Source organism: Corapipo altera, unplaced genomic scaffold (assembly GCF_003945725.1).
Source record: "Corapipo altera isolate COAL_440 unplaced genomic scaffold, ASM394572v1 343, whole genome shotgun sequence".
Taxonomy (NCBI): Eukaryota; Metazoa; Chordata; class Aves; order Passeriformes; family Pipridae; genus Corapipo; species Corapipo altera.
The window spans coordinates 5,873,897-5,886,289 of NW_020884913.1; the positions used below are offsets into that span (position 1 = coordinate 5,873,897).

The 12,393-nt window shown below is 53.4% G+C and overlaps 2 protein-coding genes across 3 annotated transcripts in view; both read left to right on the forward strand.

The window, feature by feature from the left end:
- The first annotated feature begins 1,557 nt into the window (after positions 1–1,557).
- On the forward strand, positions 1,558–10,766 carry TSEN54 (tRNA splicing endonuclease subunit 54). The gene is made up of 10 exons (XM_027654232.1): positions 1,558–1,781; positions 2,861–2,924; positions 3,066–3,149; positions 4,428–4,526; positions 4,815–4,867; positions 5,196–5,294; positions 6,407–7,041; positions 7,507–7,567; positions 8,294–8,410; positions 9,508–10,766. The coding sequence occupies exons 1-10, from the start codon at positions 1,558–1,560 to the stop codon at positions 9,656–9,658; spliced, it is 1,587 nt and encodes a 528-aa protein (XP_027510033.1). The 3' UTR covers positions 9,659–10,766.
- Positions 10,767–12,338: 1,572 nt separating this feature from the next.
- LLGL2 (LLGL scribble cell polarity complex component 2) overlaps positions 12,339–12,393 on the forward strand; it is a 32,608-nt gene continuing 32,553 nt past the window's right edge. Inside the window, exon 1 of one of the 2 annotated variants that reach the window (XM_027654592.1) lies at positions 12,339–12,380. The gene's annotated coding sequence lies outside the window, so the exon portion shown is untranslated. The remainder of the gene's footprint in view (positions 12,381–12,393) is intronic. The other variant, XM_027654590.1, reaches the window with a different exon arrangement.

Here is a 12,393-nt window from a genome sequence, read left to right on the forward strand (position 1 = left end):
GTGACAGCCCAAAAGTTGAAAGCCACAGGATGTGGAGTCCTGGGATTATATGATAATGAGGCAGTCCAAGTAGTCTCCAAGGTATGTGATTTTTTTAGGAAATCAAGGTGGAAAAGCGCTGCCACTGCTGCCCCTCACACTGTCTGTGGGTCCTTGTCCCTTATCCCCCTGCATGCTGTAGAGGGGCGCTGCTGGCCAAAATCACTTGACCCCCTTGCAGGGTGAAGGCTTGATTCAGGAGGAGGAAATAATCAGGCAGGAAGTGAAAATTAAACCACGCAGTGGAAAATGGACGGGAATGGCTTTTGCATTCATCTGCCTACGCTGGCATCTTGTCAAAGGGCTTTTATTGGGAAACCACGGCTGGAACCAGGGACTCCGGTGGGGGGAAAGCTGTGTTTTTCCTACTTGAGGCTCAGTGCCTCCTGTGAGTTATCCCACAGCAACAGGAGATGGGTTTTAGGTGAAACTTGAACTTTTGGTGCGTTTCCCCATCCCATTTGTTCATGCCTCCCCCAAGCAGCAAATCCAGCCGTGTCAGCAGAGGCACGAGGCCGTGTTGCAGGGGATTCTCGTGTTTCCCAGCCCAGCCAGACTGGTACCCGCTCCACGCAGCCTGATGGCACTGGCACCGCTGGAGCTTGAGCCAGGAGGAACAGTGACACCCACTGAAAGGAGAATCCTCCTTCCCCAGAACCGCTGCCTCTGCTCCGGGGGCTGTAGCACATGGGAGAGAGCTCAGCCCAGCCCGGGGGGCTCCGGGAGGAGAGGCTGGGGCTGCCCCGTGCGGGATGCAGCCACTTGCAGATGCTTCTGCCTCATGGTTCCTCACGAACAGCCTCACGGCAGGGCACGGCTGAGCCCATCAGTGATGCTGGTAATACCTCTGGGCAAATGCCTTAAAGAAAGGGCAAAATGCAGTGAGAGTGTGAGACAGCCCTGTGAGCAGCATGGTCGGGAGGAAGGAGAAGAGGTGGTCCAGGTGCTGGTGTGCTCCCTTAAGCCCCAAATGATGCAGATATCCAAGCTTGTGACTAACATTAATTGTAAATATATTAACCTTTTTTTTTTTTTTTACTTAAATCCAGCCTATTTTACCCGTGTGGGTTATCGGTGAGCAATCCCACTGCCTTTATCCCAACCCACGAGCCGTTTCGCCTCCCCCTCTCCCCGCTGCGGAGCGGGCAGTGGGAGCGGCAGGCGGTAACCCAGGGCAGCTCAGCCCAGTGGGTCTGGGTCACAGCTCCGGGGCAAAACTCCCTGCACATCCCCGGAGCCCTCCCCGGTGCTGGGTGTCCCATTCCCTCCCCGTTTCCCACCCCGCTCCCGTTCCCTTTCCCGGTGCCCGCCGCTCGCAGTCCTCCGCGCCGCCAGGGGGCGCGCTGGCGGCCGCCGCGCTCTGTGGGCGCTCTTGCCCGGCGGCGGAAGGACGCGCTGATGGAGCCCGGCGGGTCCCGCCGCCTCAGGTGGGGACGGGCGGGGAGACCGGGACGGGCTGGGGGGCACCGGGGCAACCCGCAGTCCGGGGGGCCTGGAAGGGCACCGGGGGTGCCCGGGATGGGCGGCCGCAGCGGGGTGTCGGGCCCTCTCCCCTCACCACCTCCTCTTCTGTCCCCCCTTAGCACGGAGGAGCGGCCGGCGGGTGGCGGCCCCGCGGCCCCCCGGTGCCCCCGCGGGCAGAAGGATTTCTTCCCCGACGGCTCGGCCCGCCAGGCCGAGAGGCTGCGGCGGTGCTGCGAGGAGCAGTGGCGGGTCCTGTCCGAGGAGCGCGTGGAGCGGCCGTAAGTCCGGCCCTGGGTCTGGGCATGGCTTGGTCCCCGGGAGGGGTGATGCAGGGGGAGGGCAGAGCTCAGCTCACGGGTTATTATCGGTAGGATCGAGCTGTCGTAGCAGGGAGGTGTTAGTTAGCACAGTAAGTCCCCTCTAAGTTCACCTGCACACAGCTTCCCCGTCTGGAGCAGCAGCAGCAGGGGACACAGCCTGGCTGTTCCTGCAGGAGCAGAGGGACACGCTGGCACAGCTGTGGCTGTTCAGAAAGTCCCTCAAGGGGCTTCTGTTTTTCACAGGTGTGTGTATAATCCTGTAGGTCTTTGCAGACAGCAGCCACTGTCCTCTTGGGCATGGTCCGAGTTACAGAGCACGTTGTTGATGCTCCTGTGTGGCCCTGTGCTGATTTGTCTGGCTCTCAGTGTCCCTGGTTTATTAGTTTTGGTGGTTTCAACAACACTGCCAGTCTCTGGAGCTTATCACTCCTTGGGAGATGTTCACACAGTGCCTCTCAACACACACTTTCTCTGTTTGGCCTGCAGCTATTGATTTTTCACTTTGAGTCCCTGTGGGTGGGATACAGCAATTTGAGTGTCTTGGCAGCAGCTGAACAATTGTATGATACAGAATCACAGAATAGTTTTGGTTGGAAGGGACCTTAAAGATCATCTTGTTCCACCCCCTGCCATGGGCAGGGACACCCTCCACTATCCCAGCTTGCTCCAAGCCCCATCCAACCTGGCCTTGGTCACATCCAGGGGTGGGGCAGCCACAGCTTCTCTGGGCAACCTGTGCCAAGGCCTCAGTATCCATATATCCTGGCTTAGGCCATGCATCTCCAGCAGGCTGCTGTAGCCTATGGACATGCATCTGTGGTGCTGACTGAAGGCACCTTTAACCAGTTGGTGATAATAAACCATTCAGCTGGTGCTGCCTCATCCAGGGGATGATGTCTTTCTGACATCTTACCCTGTAGAAATGCTACCTGTAAATTTGCTGCCTTTTGACACCTTCCTGAGCTCGTTGTATTGCTACACTAGGAGCTCACTGTAGGACATACCAGTGGTAACAAACTAATCTTTAACCTTCTCAGGGGGAATCAGGTAAAAGCTGAGTGGAAGCCAGGACAGGGCATCGTGGAGCTGCTGTCCCCTGCGGTGAGTTGCTACAGAGTGTACTCAGTGCCATCACCTCCTGCTGCCTCACAGATTGCTTAATTTGCTTCTTGAAATGGGAGGGAGCCTGGTTGTCAGCAGGGAACAGCCAGAGCCCATCAGGGATTTGTGCTTCTGTTCCAGGGGAAGTTCTGGCACACCATGGGGTTCTCGGAGCGAGGCAAACAGTGCTTGCTGCCTGAGGAAGCTCTGTACCTGCTGGAGTGTGTAAGTAGGATGGGGGCATTGGGTCCTTACTGAGTGACTGCAGGAGCTCTAGCAGCTGATAAACACCTGGTCCCCAAGGAATTGTCCCTTTTAGCATGTTTTCATGGGTTCATCCCTTGTACTCTGGAGCAGCCTCCGTGTCACTGGCAGTGTAGTTGGATCGGTGGCCACTTTATTCAGCTGGTGTTATGTTTAACTCACTTAAGAGGTCTTTGGGGCTGCTGCTTGGGATTTCTTCCCAGTATATATGGCAGAGAGAAATTTAAATGTGACAGAAAGAAATTTACATGTGACAGACAGAGGAGTGAGACCAGGCTGTGTTCAGTGCTCCTCTGCTTGCAGAAATACTGCTTAGGATTCACTTGGATTTCTTTGCTGCAAAGAGTGTTTTTTTGTCTCTCCACCAAAGCCTTTTATCAGTAGAATAGGTGCACTGATATAAAGGGGAACTTTTATCCCTTAGCAAAACTGAAACAGATTATGGGCATCTGATGCCATCCCTTAAATCCTAACAGCAAAGGTCAGGCTTTTTTACCTCTGGCATTTTGATGAACAGTTTGTAAACAAACTGATGACAATAGTTTAATGAGTTGCTGACTATAGAATCTCTCCCCAAAAGCAGAAAAGATCAGTCAGATGCCATCAGCCCATCCCATGGGAAAGGTGTGGTTCCTAGTGTTAAGTTTTCTTTATGAGTAACACAATTTATAAAACAAAAAAGGGGAGAAAAAAGAGGCGTAACCTAAAGCTGCCTCCTAGAGGTCGGTTTTCCTGTTTCACCTATTCCCTGGGGAAGCTACCTATGGGATCTCTCAGACTGCAGTAAATGCTTCCAAGGAGGCACCAATTGATGGCATCTAAGGATGCCTCCAATTCCTCTGCTTCAGCTCTCTCAGCTGTGCAGGTCATAAATATTTTTGTGATTGTGCTGTGTCCTGAATCGCTGAGATCATCAAAGTTAAATTATCTCTCAAAACAATGATTATTTTATCAGTTGAGCATTTTGGTCCCAGCTGCATCCTCCAAACAGATGCAACACTGGAGCAGGAGCTGAGAGTTGGAGGTGGGAACTTCTTACCTGGCTGATAAACCCAGGGCATGGAGGAGCTGGGCATGGGAGAGGGACTGTAAGTAATCCAGGCTGGCAAATGGGGAGAGATGGATATCATGTCAGGGAGGGTGCTGGGACCAGCTGTCAGGACCAGTGGGAAGAGACTGGTGTGAGCTTGCATAGATTTGTTCTCTGTGATTCTCTCACACCAAGCTTTTGCCCTGCAGGGCTCTGTCCAGCTCTTTTTCAGGGATCTGCCCATGTCAATCCAGGAAGCCTACGAGACCCTGCTGTGCCAGGAGACAATGACCCTGTCACATTACCAGGTGTGTTGGGATTTGCTGTTGCAGGGAGGGTGAAAGCAGAGCCCAGCCTCTGCCACACAACCTCTTCCAGTGGCTGGAAGCGGAGTAGGACAGTGAGGGAGGGGAGGGATGTCATTCACAGTTGTTCCCACTCACCTTCGTCCTGTTTCCCCACTTTTGCTTTGGACCCTAACCCTGGCATTTTCTCTGCTGCCAGTGCCACACTGTTCACTCAGTTGTGGCGAAACTGAAGTAACTTGTTTGGGTTTAGGGTTGTCATTTAACCCTCTTGCTTTCCTTTGCTCTAAGGTGTTCAGCCACTTGAAGCAACTGGGTTATATTGTACTGAGATTCGATCCCAGGTAACCAACTTTTCCTTTCCTTGCTGCTTTCTCCTTTCTGAAGGCCCTGTGCCCACTGCCTGGCCCCAGGGAACAGCAGAGAAGAGGACTTTGGCCCTACATTCCATCTCTTGGGAGGATTAAAGGCTAAAAGTGGCACTCTACCCTTCCTTGCTCCTCCCTCTTGAGGAGGTGATTGGGAACATGAAATGGGGCATGAACTGAGGACCATCCTGGTCCTGCTTGGGGATTTTCTGTGCCTTTTGTTTCTGTATCCTGGGGACTGAGCAGAAGGCTAGTTCCACTACCTCACCCTGCTCTCAGCCTCTGTGTTGGTCTCTCCTTTCAGCACTGTCCCGTCTCCCTACGAGAGGCAACTGAACTTGGAAAGTCACTGCAAGAGCTCTGGGAAACACCATCGCAAAAGGAGGAGGAGTTCCAGCCCCCGGTAAGGAAGTGGCCCAAAGCCTTCTCCCATTCCTCTCCCAGGCCATGCTGGCTCAGGAACAGCTGATTTGCTGCAGTGTCCCCAGGCCCTTGTGCTGTGGGTGATCTTATCTGGCGCAATTGCTCTTGGCTGTCCCCAAGCAGTGGAGCGCTTTTCCTGGGCACTTTGCAGTGTTCCCTTTTGTCACATGTGTACTGCATCCAGGGCTAAGAGGGGCAAACTGCTCCTGAGCCCCACAGCTGTGGTGCTGAGGTGCCAAAACAGAACAGTAGAGAGGTCAGTGCAAAAGAAACACGGGTCAGGTGTCTCCTCTTGCTCTTTTGTAGTGGGAGCACAGGTACCCCATTCACATCTTGCACTTATCCACCTCCTCAGTCCAACTTACATGCCAGGACTCTACAGCAGAGAGCACCTGGGGTTTGCATGTGGCCTCTAGATGTTGCCAAAATGTCAACAGCAACTGGCAGATTTAGTACTTTTGCTAATAATTCTGGCAGCTCCCAGGAGGTGGCGTCAGCCTTTCAGAAATGGGGAGGAGAGGCTGGGCTGGGAGTCCCTGTTAACAGTAAATCAGTGCCCGAGGAGTTGTGAAATTGTAGGAATTGGGAGATTAAACTGCTGGTCTAAGAATTGCCCCATCTTCTCTGGAACCAGGGATTGACTCTCATACCAGTAAGAGGTGCTGGCAGGCAGGTTTCTGCCTGGCCTGTGCTGCTTTGGCTGATGTCCATCATGTTTGCATGGAGGTGTTTGGGTCAGTGGAGCGTGGAGGCTGCATGGCAGGTTGGGAACATGTGTCTGTACAAATCAAGGCTGGGATTCTCTTGGGCATCAAAGTCAAACCTCATGCAGGACTTCGGAAAAGTTTATTCTGCCTTTGGTATTCACTGCTTGTTTTTGGCCTGCTTTTCTCCCTTCTCATTTGTCACACAAGCCAAGAGGTTGTTGCAAGGGTTTGCAGACCTGCCTGGGGGTTCCTGCCACCTTTGCTGTTCTTCCTTCAGGCTTGGCAGGCTGTATTTTTCCTGTTATCAGGGAGGGGGCAGGATTCAAAGGAAATCAAGTTCCACCACATGCTCTCCCTGTCTTTTGTGCTGCATTTCTGTCTTTAGGTCACATGAAAAGAAACATAAGGTATCTGAGGACCTTCCAGGAGCTGAAAGGACCTCCAGCAAAGATGGAGATGACTGTGGAGACTCCACGTGCCTTCCCATGGATGAAAAGCCCTTGTCAGTACAGCCAAAGGAATCAGACGCTGGCAGTGCAGAGCAGGAGTCAAACCCAGTTCCTCTTGATACGGGACAAAAGAACTCTCTGAGTCCCTCCAGGAGCCAGGCTGAAGACCACAAGGAGAGCAGCAGTGGCACCCGTGCACCCCGCTGGGATTTTACCACCATCACCTTTCCAAATGTGGCCCCAGACCAGCCGTGCACACAGCTGCCCTCCCCTGACAACAGGCTCCTGCCAGAGAACGTGCCGGGCAGGGAGGTTGATGCAGTTTCCTGGTGCACACGCATCAACCAGAAACAGGAGAAGCTGACCCGGAAGGAGAGGAGGCAGCGGGAGAGGGAGAGCAGGTATAAGAGCAGCGTCAATGCCGACCAGGAGGTGAGGCGCTGCTCCAACTGGCAGGAGTACAAAGCCCTTTTGGAGCAGAGGAGACAGCAGAGGGTTTGGAAACGACCATCACATCTCTGGGACCAAGCTGTCACACCACTTCTGCGGCCAGATGAAGCTACCTCGTCAGGTAGTGGCTGTGGGAACTTGGTAGGGACCATTTTCCCCCCCCAGCTCTGTGAAACAGTGCCTGGTATGCAGCAGCAAAAGGGATGACATGGAGAAGCTGAACATCAGTTTAGGGGACAGTGCTTTGAGCAGGAGAATCTTTCTATAGCCCACTCAAGTGCCAGGATAAACAGGGCCTTGGGAGGTCCTCTAATCCATTCCCCATGTCCTGCTGTATTGCAGTGCTCCCTGCTAGGCTGTTAGGCATGTGCAATCAGGGCCAGCAAGATGCAAAGCAACTGCAGGGTGTTCTGGGCTGTGTGCTGGGAGGAGATGAGGAAGTTGAGGCCTTTGAAGTAGCCAGTGGTGACTGTGGTGCTGCCAGCCATTGTCGGGGGAGGAAGGCTCGTGGGTGGTGGTGGAGTGCTTGGAGTGCCCTGGGAGGGAAATTGCTGGTCTGATCCTTTCCTGTTCCTTCTCCCTCCAGCTGCGCTCCTCCAGCAGATCAGTGTGCTGCAGCCCTCCCACATCCTGGATGGAGCCTCAAGGTTAGTATCCAGCCAGCCAGCTCGTAGCTGTTTGGGAGCAGGGGTGTCTTGTGACCGTCCCTGCTTGTGAGGTCTATGAGACGCTCACAGTGGCAGTTTGGGAGCTGCCTGGCATCCAGGGTGGCAAGAGAATCCAGTGCTCTGCTCCATGGCCCCCTTGCATCTGTAGTGAGGGGCTGACATTTCCATGAAGTACCAGGTCCTGCAGCAAGAGATCCAGGGCTTTCCAGGCCCATTAAAACAGCAGGGTTGCTCTCTTATCCTGCTATTCCCCCTCTGCACCCAAGCCTGGTAGTCTCCCTCAGAGGTTTGGTTTGGTTTCACCTGTGCCTCATCCCTGGAATGTGCTGCCATCCCAGCTGTGGTGGATATAAAACCCTGGCTTTGGGACTTTGGTTCTGCACCTGCCTCAGAGTCTGTGCAGTGCTTGTGTGCAGTCCGTGCAGTGCTTGTGTGCAGTCCCTGCAGTGCTTTGCTCCCGTGTGGTGCTTCTTGCAGGGAGTTCTGCAGAGAGGGGAGTGGGGCAGGATCTTGCTCTGGTCTGTCTACAGGAAAGCTCTGGAAAGTAATTAGAACAGTTGCAGGGTCAATCCTTTGAGGAGTGAAACCTTTCAAAGGGTCCAGACTAGTCAGGGCTCAGGAGTTTCTTCTGCCTCTTTGCTCTCCTGTACGAGTACCCTACAGTGTTTCTACCCCATGCTTATGTGGGTGTGTTCTCTTCTGTAGGCTGCAGGAGGACCCAGAGGCCATGAAGATAGACTTCAATGTGTATCAAGCAGATGCTGTGTCCAGGTTTAAGAAGACAAACCCTGGGAAGCCATATGTCAGGATGTGTGTTCGGAGGTACCCGTGAATCTTATGCTGTTTTCTGGCACGTTGCAGTTGCTGTTGTGGAAATGAAGTCCTAATGATCTGTAAATGAGCCAGCACCTTGTGAGCTTTACAGATCATCAGAGTGCCTCCCTGGAGAGTGGTCCTGCCTAGAAATTTTTTTTTCTTTCAGTTCCTCCTTTGTTGGAGGCCATGGCTGATGATTCCCCCAGCCCTTGCACTCAGTTTACACTCTGTGGTCATCTGGTTGCTGCTCATGGCTGAGTATTACTGGGAGTCAGGAATAAGAAGCCACAGCTGTTTTTATGCAATGCTTGTGAAACTCAGGTAGAGCTGAGTTTCAAGGGTGCTGTATGGCCCCTGAATCCTCAGTCAGTGCAGATCCCTGTGGATTTCTGCAGAGAGGAACCTCCCTAGAGCTTGCTACAGGCTCTGGGCTATGGCTTCAGTGTTTTGATCTTTGTTAAGTGTAACTTTAAGATCGGTATGAACAGAGGGTAGGTGTCCTGTTTCTTGCTGAATCCAGAACCTGATACTTAAACTCCATATCCAGGTACAAAGTTCAGTGTCTACCTTTTCTCATTTTCCTACATTAAACCTGCACCCATGCTCTCTGCAGCTGTAGTAGACTGAGCAAGAAAGTTGTTAATTCAGTTTTACTAAGGTATATCATGAGCAGTAGGATGATCCTTGTTGCAAAGAACACTTTCATTGATGAGCAAACAGCCTCTATAGAATTAAAAGGAGGGAAAAGCAGGTCAGATGTTGATCCCAGCAACCTAAAGATCTTCCCAGCAGAGAGGTATTACAATTGCACTGGGCTGGCAATGTGCCAATATCCCTGTGAGCCGCATCTGATAGGCACAGTGGGGAGCAGGGTGCAGTTGCCCTTGTTTTTTTGGCAAAGGATTCAAAAGCTCCCAGTTCCCGGCACGCTGCGTATTCACTCTCAGGGCTGGCAGCCTCCTGCTTTGACTGGAAGGGGTGTGGAGGATCACTACCAGCTCCTCAGGCCAAAGGGAGCTGTTGTGATGGCTGGCCAGGACAGCTTTGCCTCTGTGTTCCTCTTGCTTTGAGAACAAACAGGATGTTTTTTTTTCTCCCTGCAGCTTTGATGAGCAGATCCCGTCCCTGCGGGCTCTGAAGCAGGTGACGTATCTGAGCGGGGACGTCCCGCTGGTCTTCGCGCTGGTGGATCACGGAGAAATCACCTTCTATTCACTGAAGGAATTCAAGCTGCCTGTTGATGTTAATCACTGAAGCTGCTGTCACTTGCAGGAATGGTATGGGATGAAGGGAAGAGCTGTGCTCAGGATTTGTTGTCCTGATCAATCAAATGTTACAGAAAATAGAACCTGGAACCTTGGGTAGTTGACCACTTGTGTCTGTAACAGACTTCACCCGCCCAGATGGCTCAGGCGTAATAGCATGATTTACAGCAAACAAGTGTGTATGGCTTAGCTGGGCATTTCTGGACTGGAGTAAACACACCTTTGTTCTTGAAGCCACTGGTTCTCCAGCTTTCTCACCTTGTGGACCACCAAGTCTGCCTTTTTTGTCATCTTTCACTGACCTGTGGACCATTAGCAAACACCTTGCTGGTGATCCTTGTCACATGATAAGAAGCACTGTGCTACACCAGTTGAATGGAGTGTCACTGAGGTCAGCTGGGGACAGAATAAGCTGATCAGTGGTGGTGTCCTGAGCCTCTGTCATTCAGCTCTGCCAACGACCAGCAGATCAGATTCTGATCTGAAAAAGGCATGGCCATAAACTCAGTCACCTGGAGTAAAGTTTCCAGACACTCGAGAGCAGGAAAGTGTGCCTTGAACACAACTTCATCAGGCAGAGGTCACGGAAAGCCCCAGAGCATTGCAGATGGCACCTCAGCCTCGTGCTGCAGCAGCTGTACTAAACCACGTTAAAGATTGACCAGCAGTGTCAGCACACTGTCTCTGATAGTCTCACCAGGGCTGAACTGCAGCCTCTCTGTTTCAGCCCAACATCCTCTTTCCTGGCTGTGGATCCTTGTTATTTCTCTTGCAAGTGAGAGATCCCTCAGTAAAGAAAAAAGCTACAAATTCCTAATGAGCCTTCCAGTCCTGTGGCTGTTGTCCTCCAAACCAAGGATATCATTGCTTTCCACCAGGATATCTTGGTACCAAATTTGCTTTAGCCTCTATGCAAAAAGTGCCAGGTGCCAGAAAGTCTGCTCAGTGGATGGAAGTGAGCTAAGCATGGCTGTGTTTGGTATCAAGATTTTCAGAACTGTAAGAGCAACTGGTTTAGATGTGTTTTATTTGCTATTTTTTTAATTCCTTTTGGAGATGTTGGGAAGGCTAAGCAATAAAAAAATCTTTTTCCAACAGTGCAAGCTCCTCATTGTGGTCCTTAATTCCCCTAGAAATGTTAAGTTATGCACAGGGAGACTCTGTGGAGGCTACTGGGAGCCCAGTAGCAGCAGGTGGTGAGCGCCTGCTCAAGGTCACACAACCCTGCTCCTACGCCCGTGTGTGTTGGATCCAGCTGCTGCCCTGTTCCCTGGCAGGGCAGTGTGACTCAGAGCCTGGAGGTGTCCCTACATCCGCCTGCAGTTCCTGTCGGCACACCACTCTTCCTCCTGCGTGGTCAGAGGTATCGTAGCCCAAGGTGGCAGGGCTCCGCTGCCAGCGCTGCGCCTGGTCCGGTTTCACACACAAACACACACACCCGCTTATCAGATGCTGGAAGTCGGCGGGGCTCTGCTGAGGTGAGGGTCTGACGGCTCCTCCCACACTCCCTCCCCTTCCTCTTCCTCCTTCCAGCCCCGCTTTGGCTCCGACAGTCCTCTTCAAAGCCGGGATTGGCAGCTCCACCTGCCCTCAGCACTCCCCAGACTGTTTTACAGATTAAAGGCAGTGGGAAGGGAGTTTCTAAGAACGGGCGCAGCCAGGAGAGCTCCAGCCTGACCCACAGGGCTCATGTTTGTCCTGGAATTAGGTCAAACTCACTCCTGTTGATTTCAATCAGTCTCACCTCCTTATGCCAAGGTGGAATTGTATCGATGAACTCTACGAGAGCCACCCAGTGAGTTTCGCTGGGGCAGAGACTCCCTGATTCAGCAAAAGACAATTACAACTTAATAACCAAGTGCAGGGAGGATTGAGAAACTGTGGCTGCCTTGCTCAGCACCACAACATCTGACAGTGCCTTTACCAGGATGGGAGCACGATGCAGACTGATACCACTGCTCCACCTTGGCCTGCGATGCACATTGGCTGGGTGTTGCAAGAAGACGACAGAAATAAATACTTTAATTGAAAAAACATCACTTTTGGAAGCTTAGGTGAAACACTGACTGTTCCTGGCCCCTTGTCAGAGGTAATTCCGAGCTTTTACGTGGATGCAGAGAGGTCGGCAGACCTTGGGCTGCCGTTGCACGCTGCATAGGTGCAGATTCCTCGCTCAGCTGTCGGTTCCTGCCGCAGGACACGGGCTGGCTGCTGCAGCAGCAAGAGCAGCCGTTGTGTCCCTCTCTCCGGCGAGGGCTCCGACTTTGCGAAAAGTCTTTTTTTGTCAGGGCAGGCCGGCACCTCCGGGGCTGGAGGAGGGCGCTGTGCCGGCCCTGGAAGCGGCTTTCCCTGCTGGTTTTCCCGGCTGGATTTCCCGGTGCCAAGGCCGGGGGTCGGTGCCCGCTCCCCGCGAGCAGCGCGGCGCGGTGCCGCTCTCTGATTGGCTGCGGCGGGCTGGGCTACTGAATTATTCATGAGCGCGCCGGATAAAAGCGAGGCGGGGCCGCGGCCGCGCTTCATTTGCATACTAGGCCCCGCCCAGAGGTTGTTTGCATAGCGCTGTCCCGCCCCCCGAGGGGCGGAGCCGCGGCCGGTCCCGCCCCCGCCGCGCCCCTCCCGGAGGTGCCCGCGGAGCGAGGCCGCCGCGCAGCGCGGGGGGAGCGGGCGCGGAGCGGAGCGCGGCCGGGGCGGCCCGGCCCCAGCCCCCGCAGGTGAGCGCCGCTC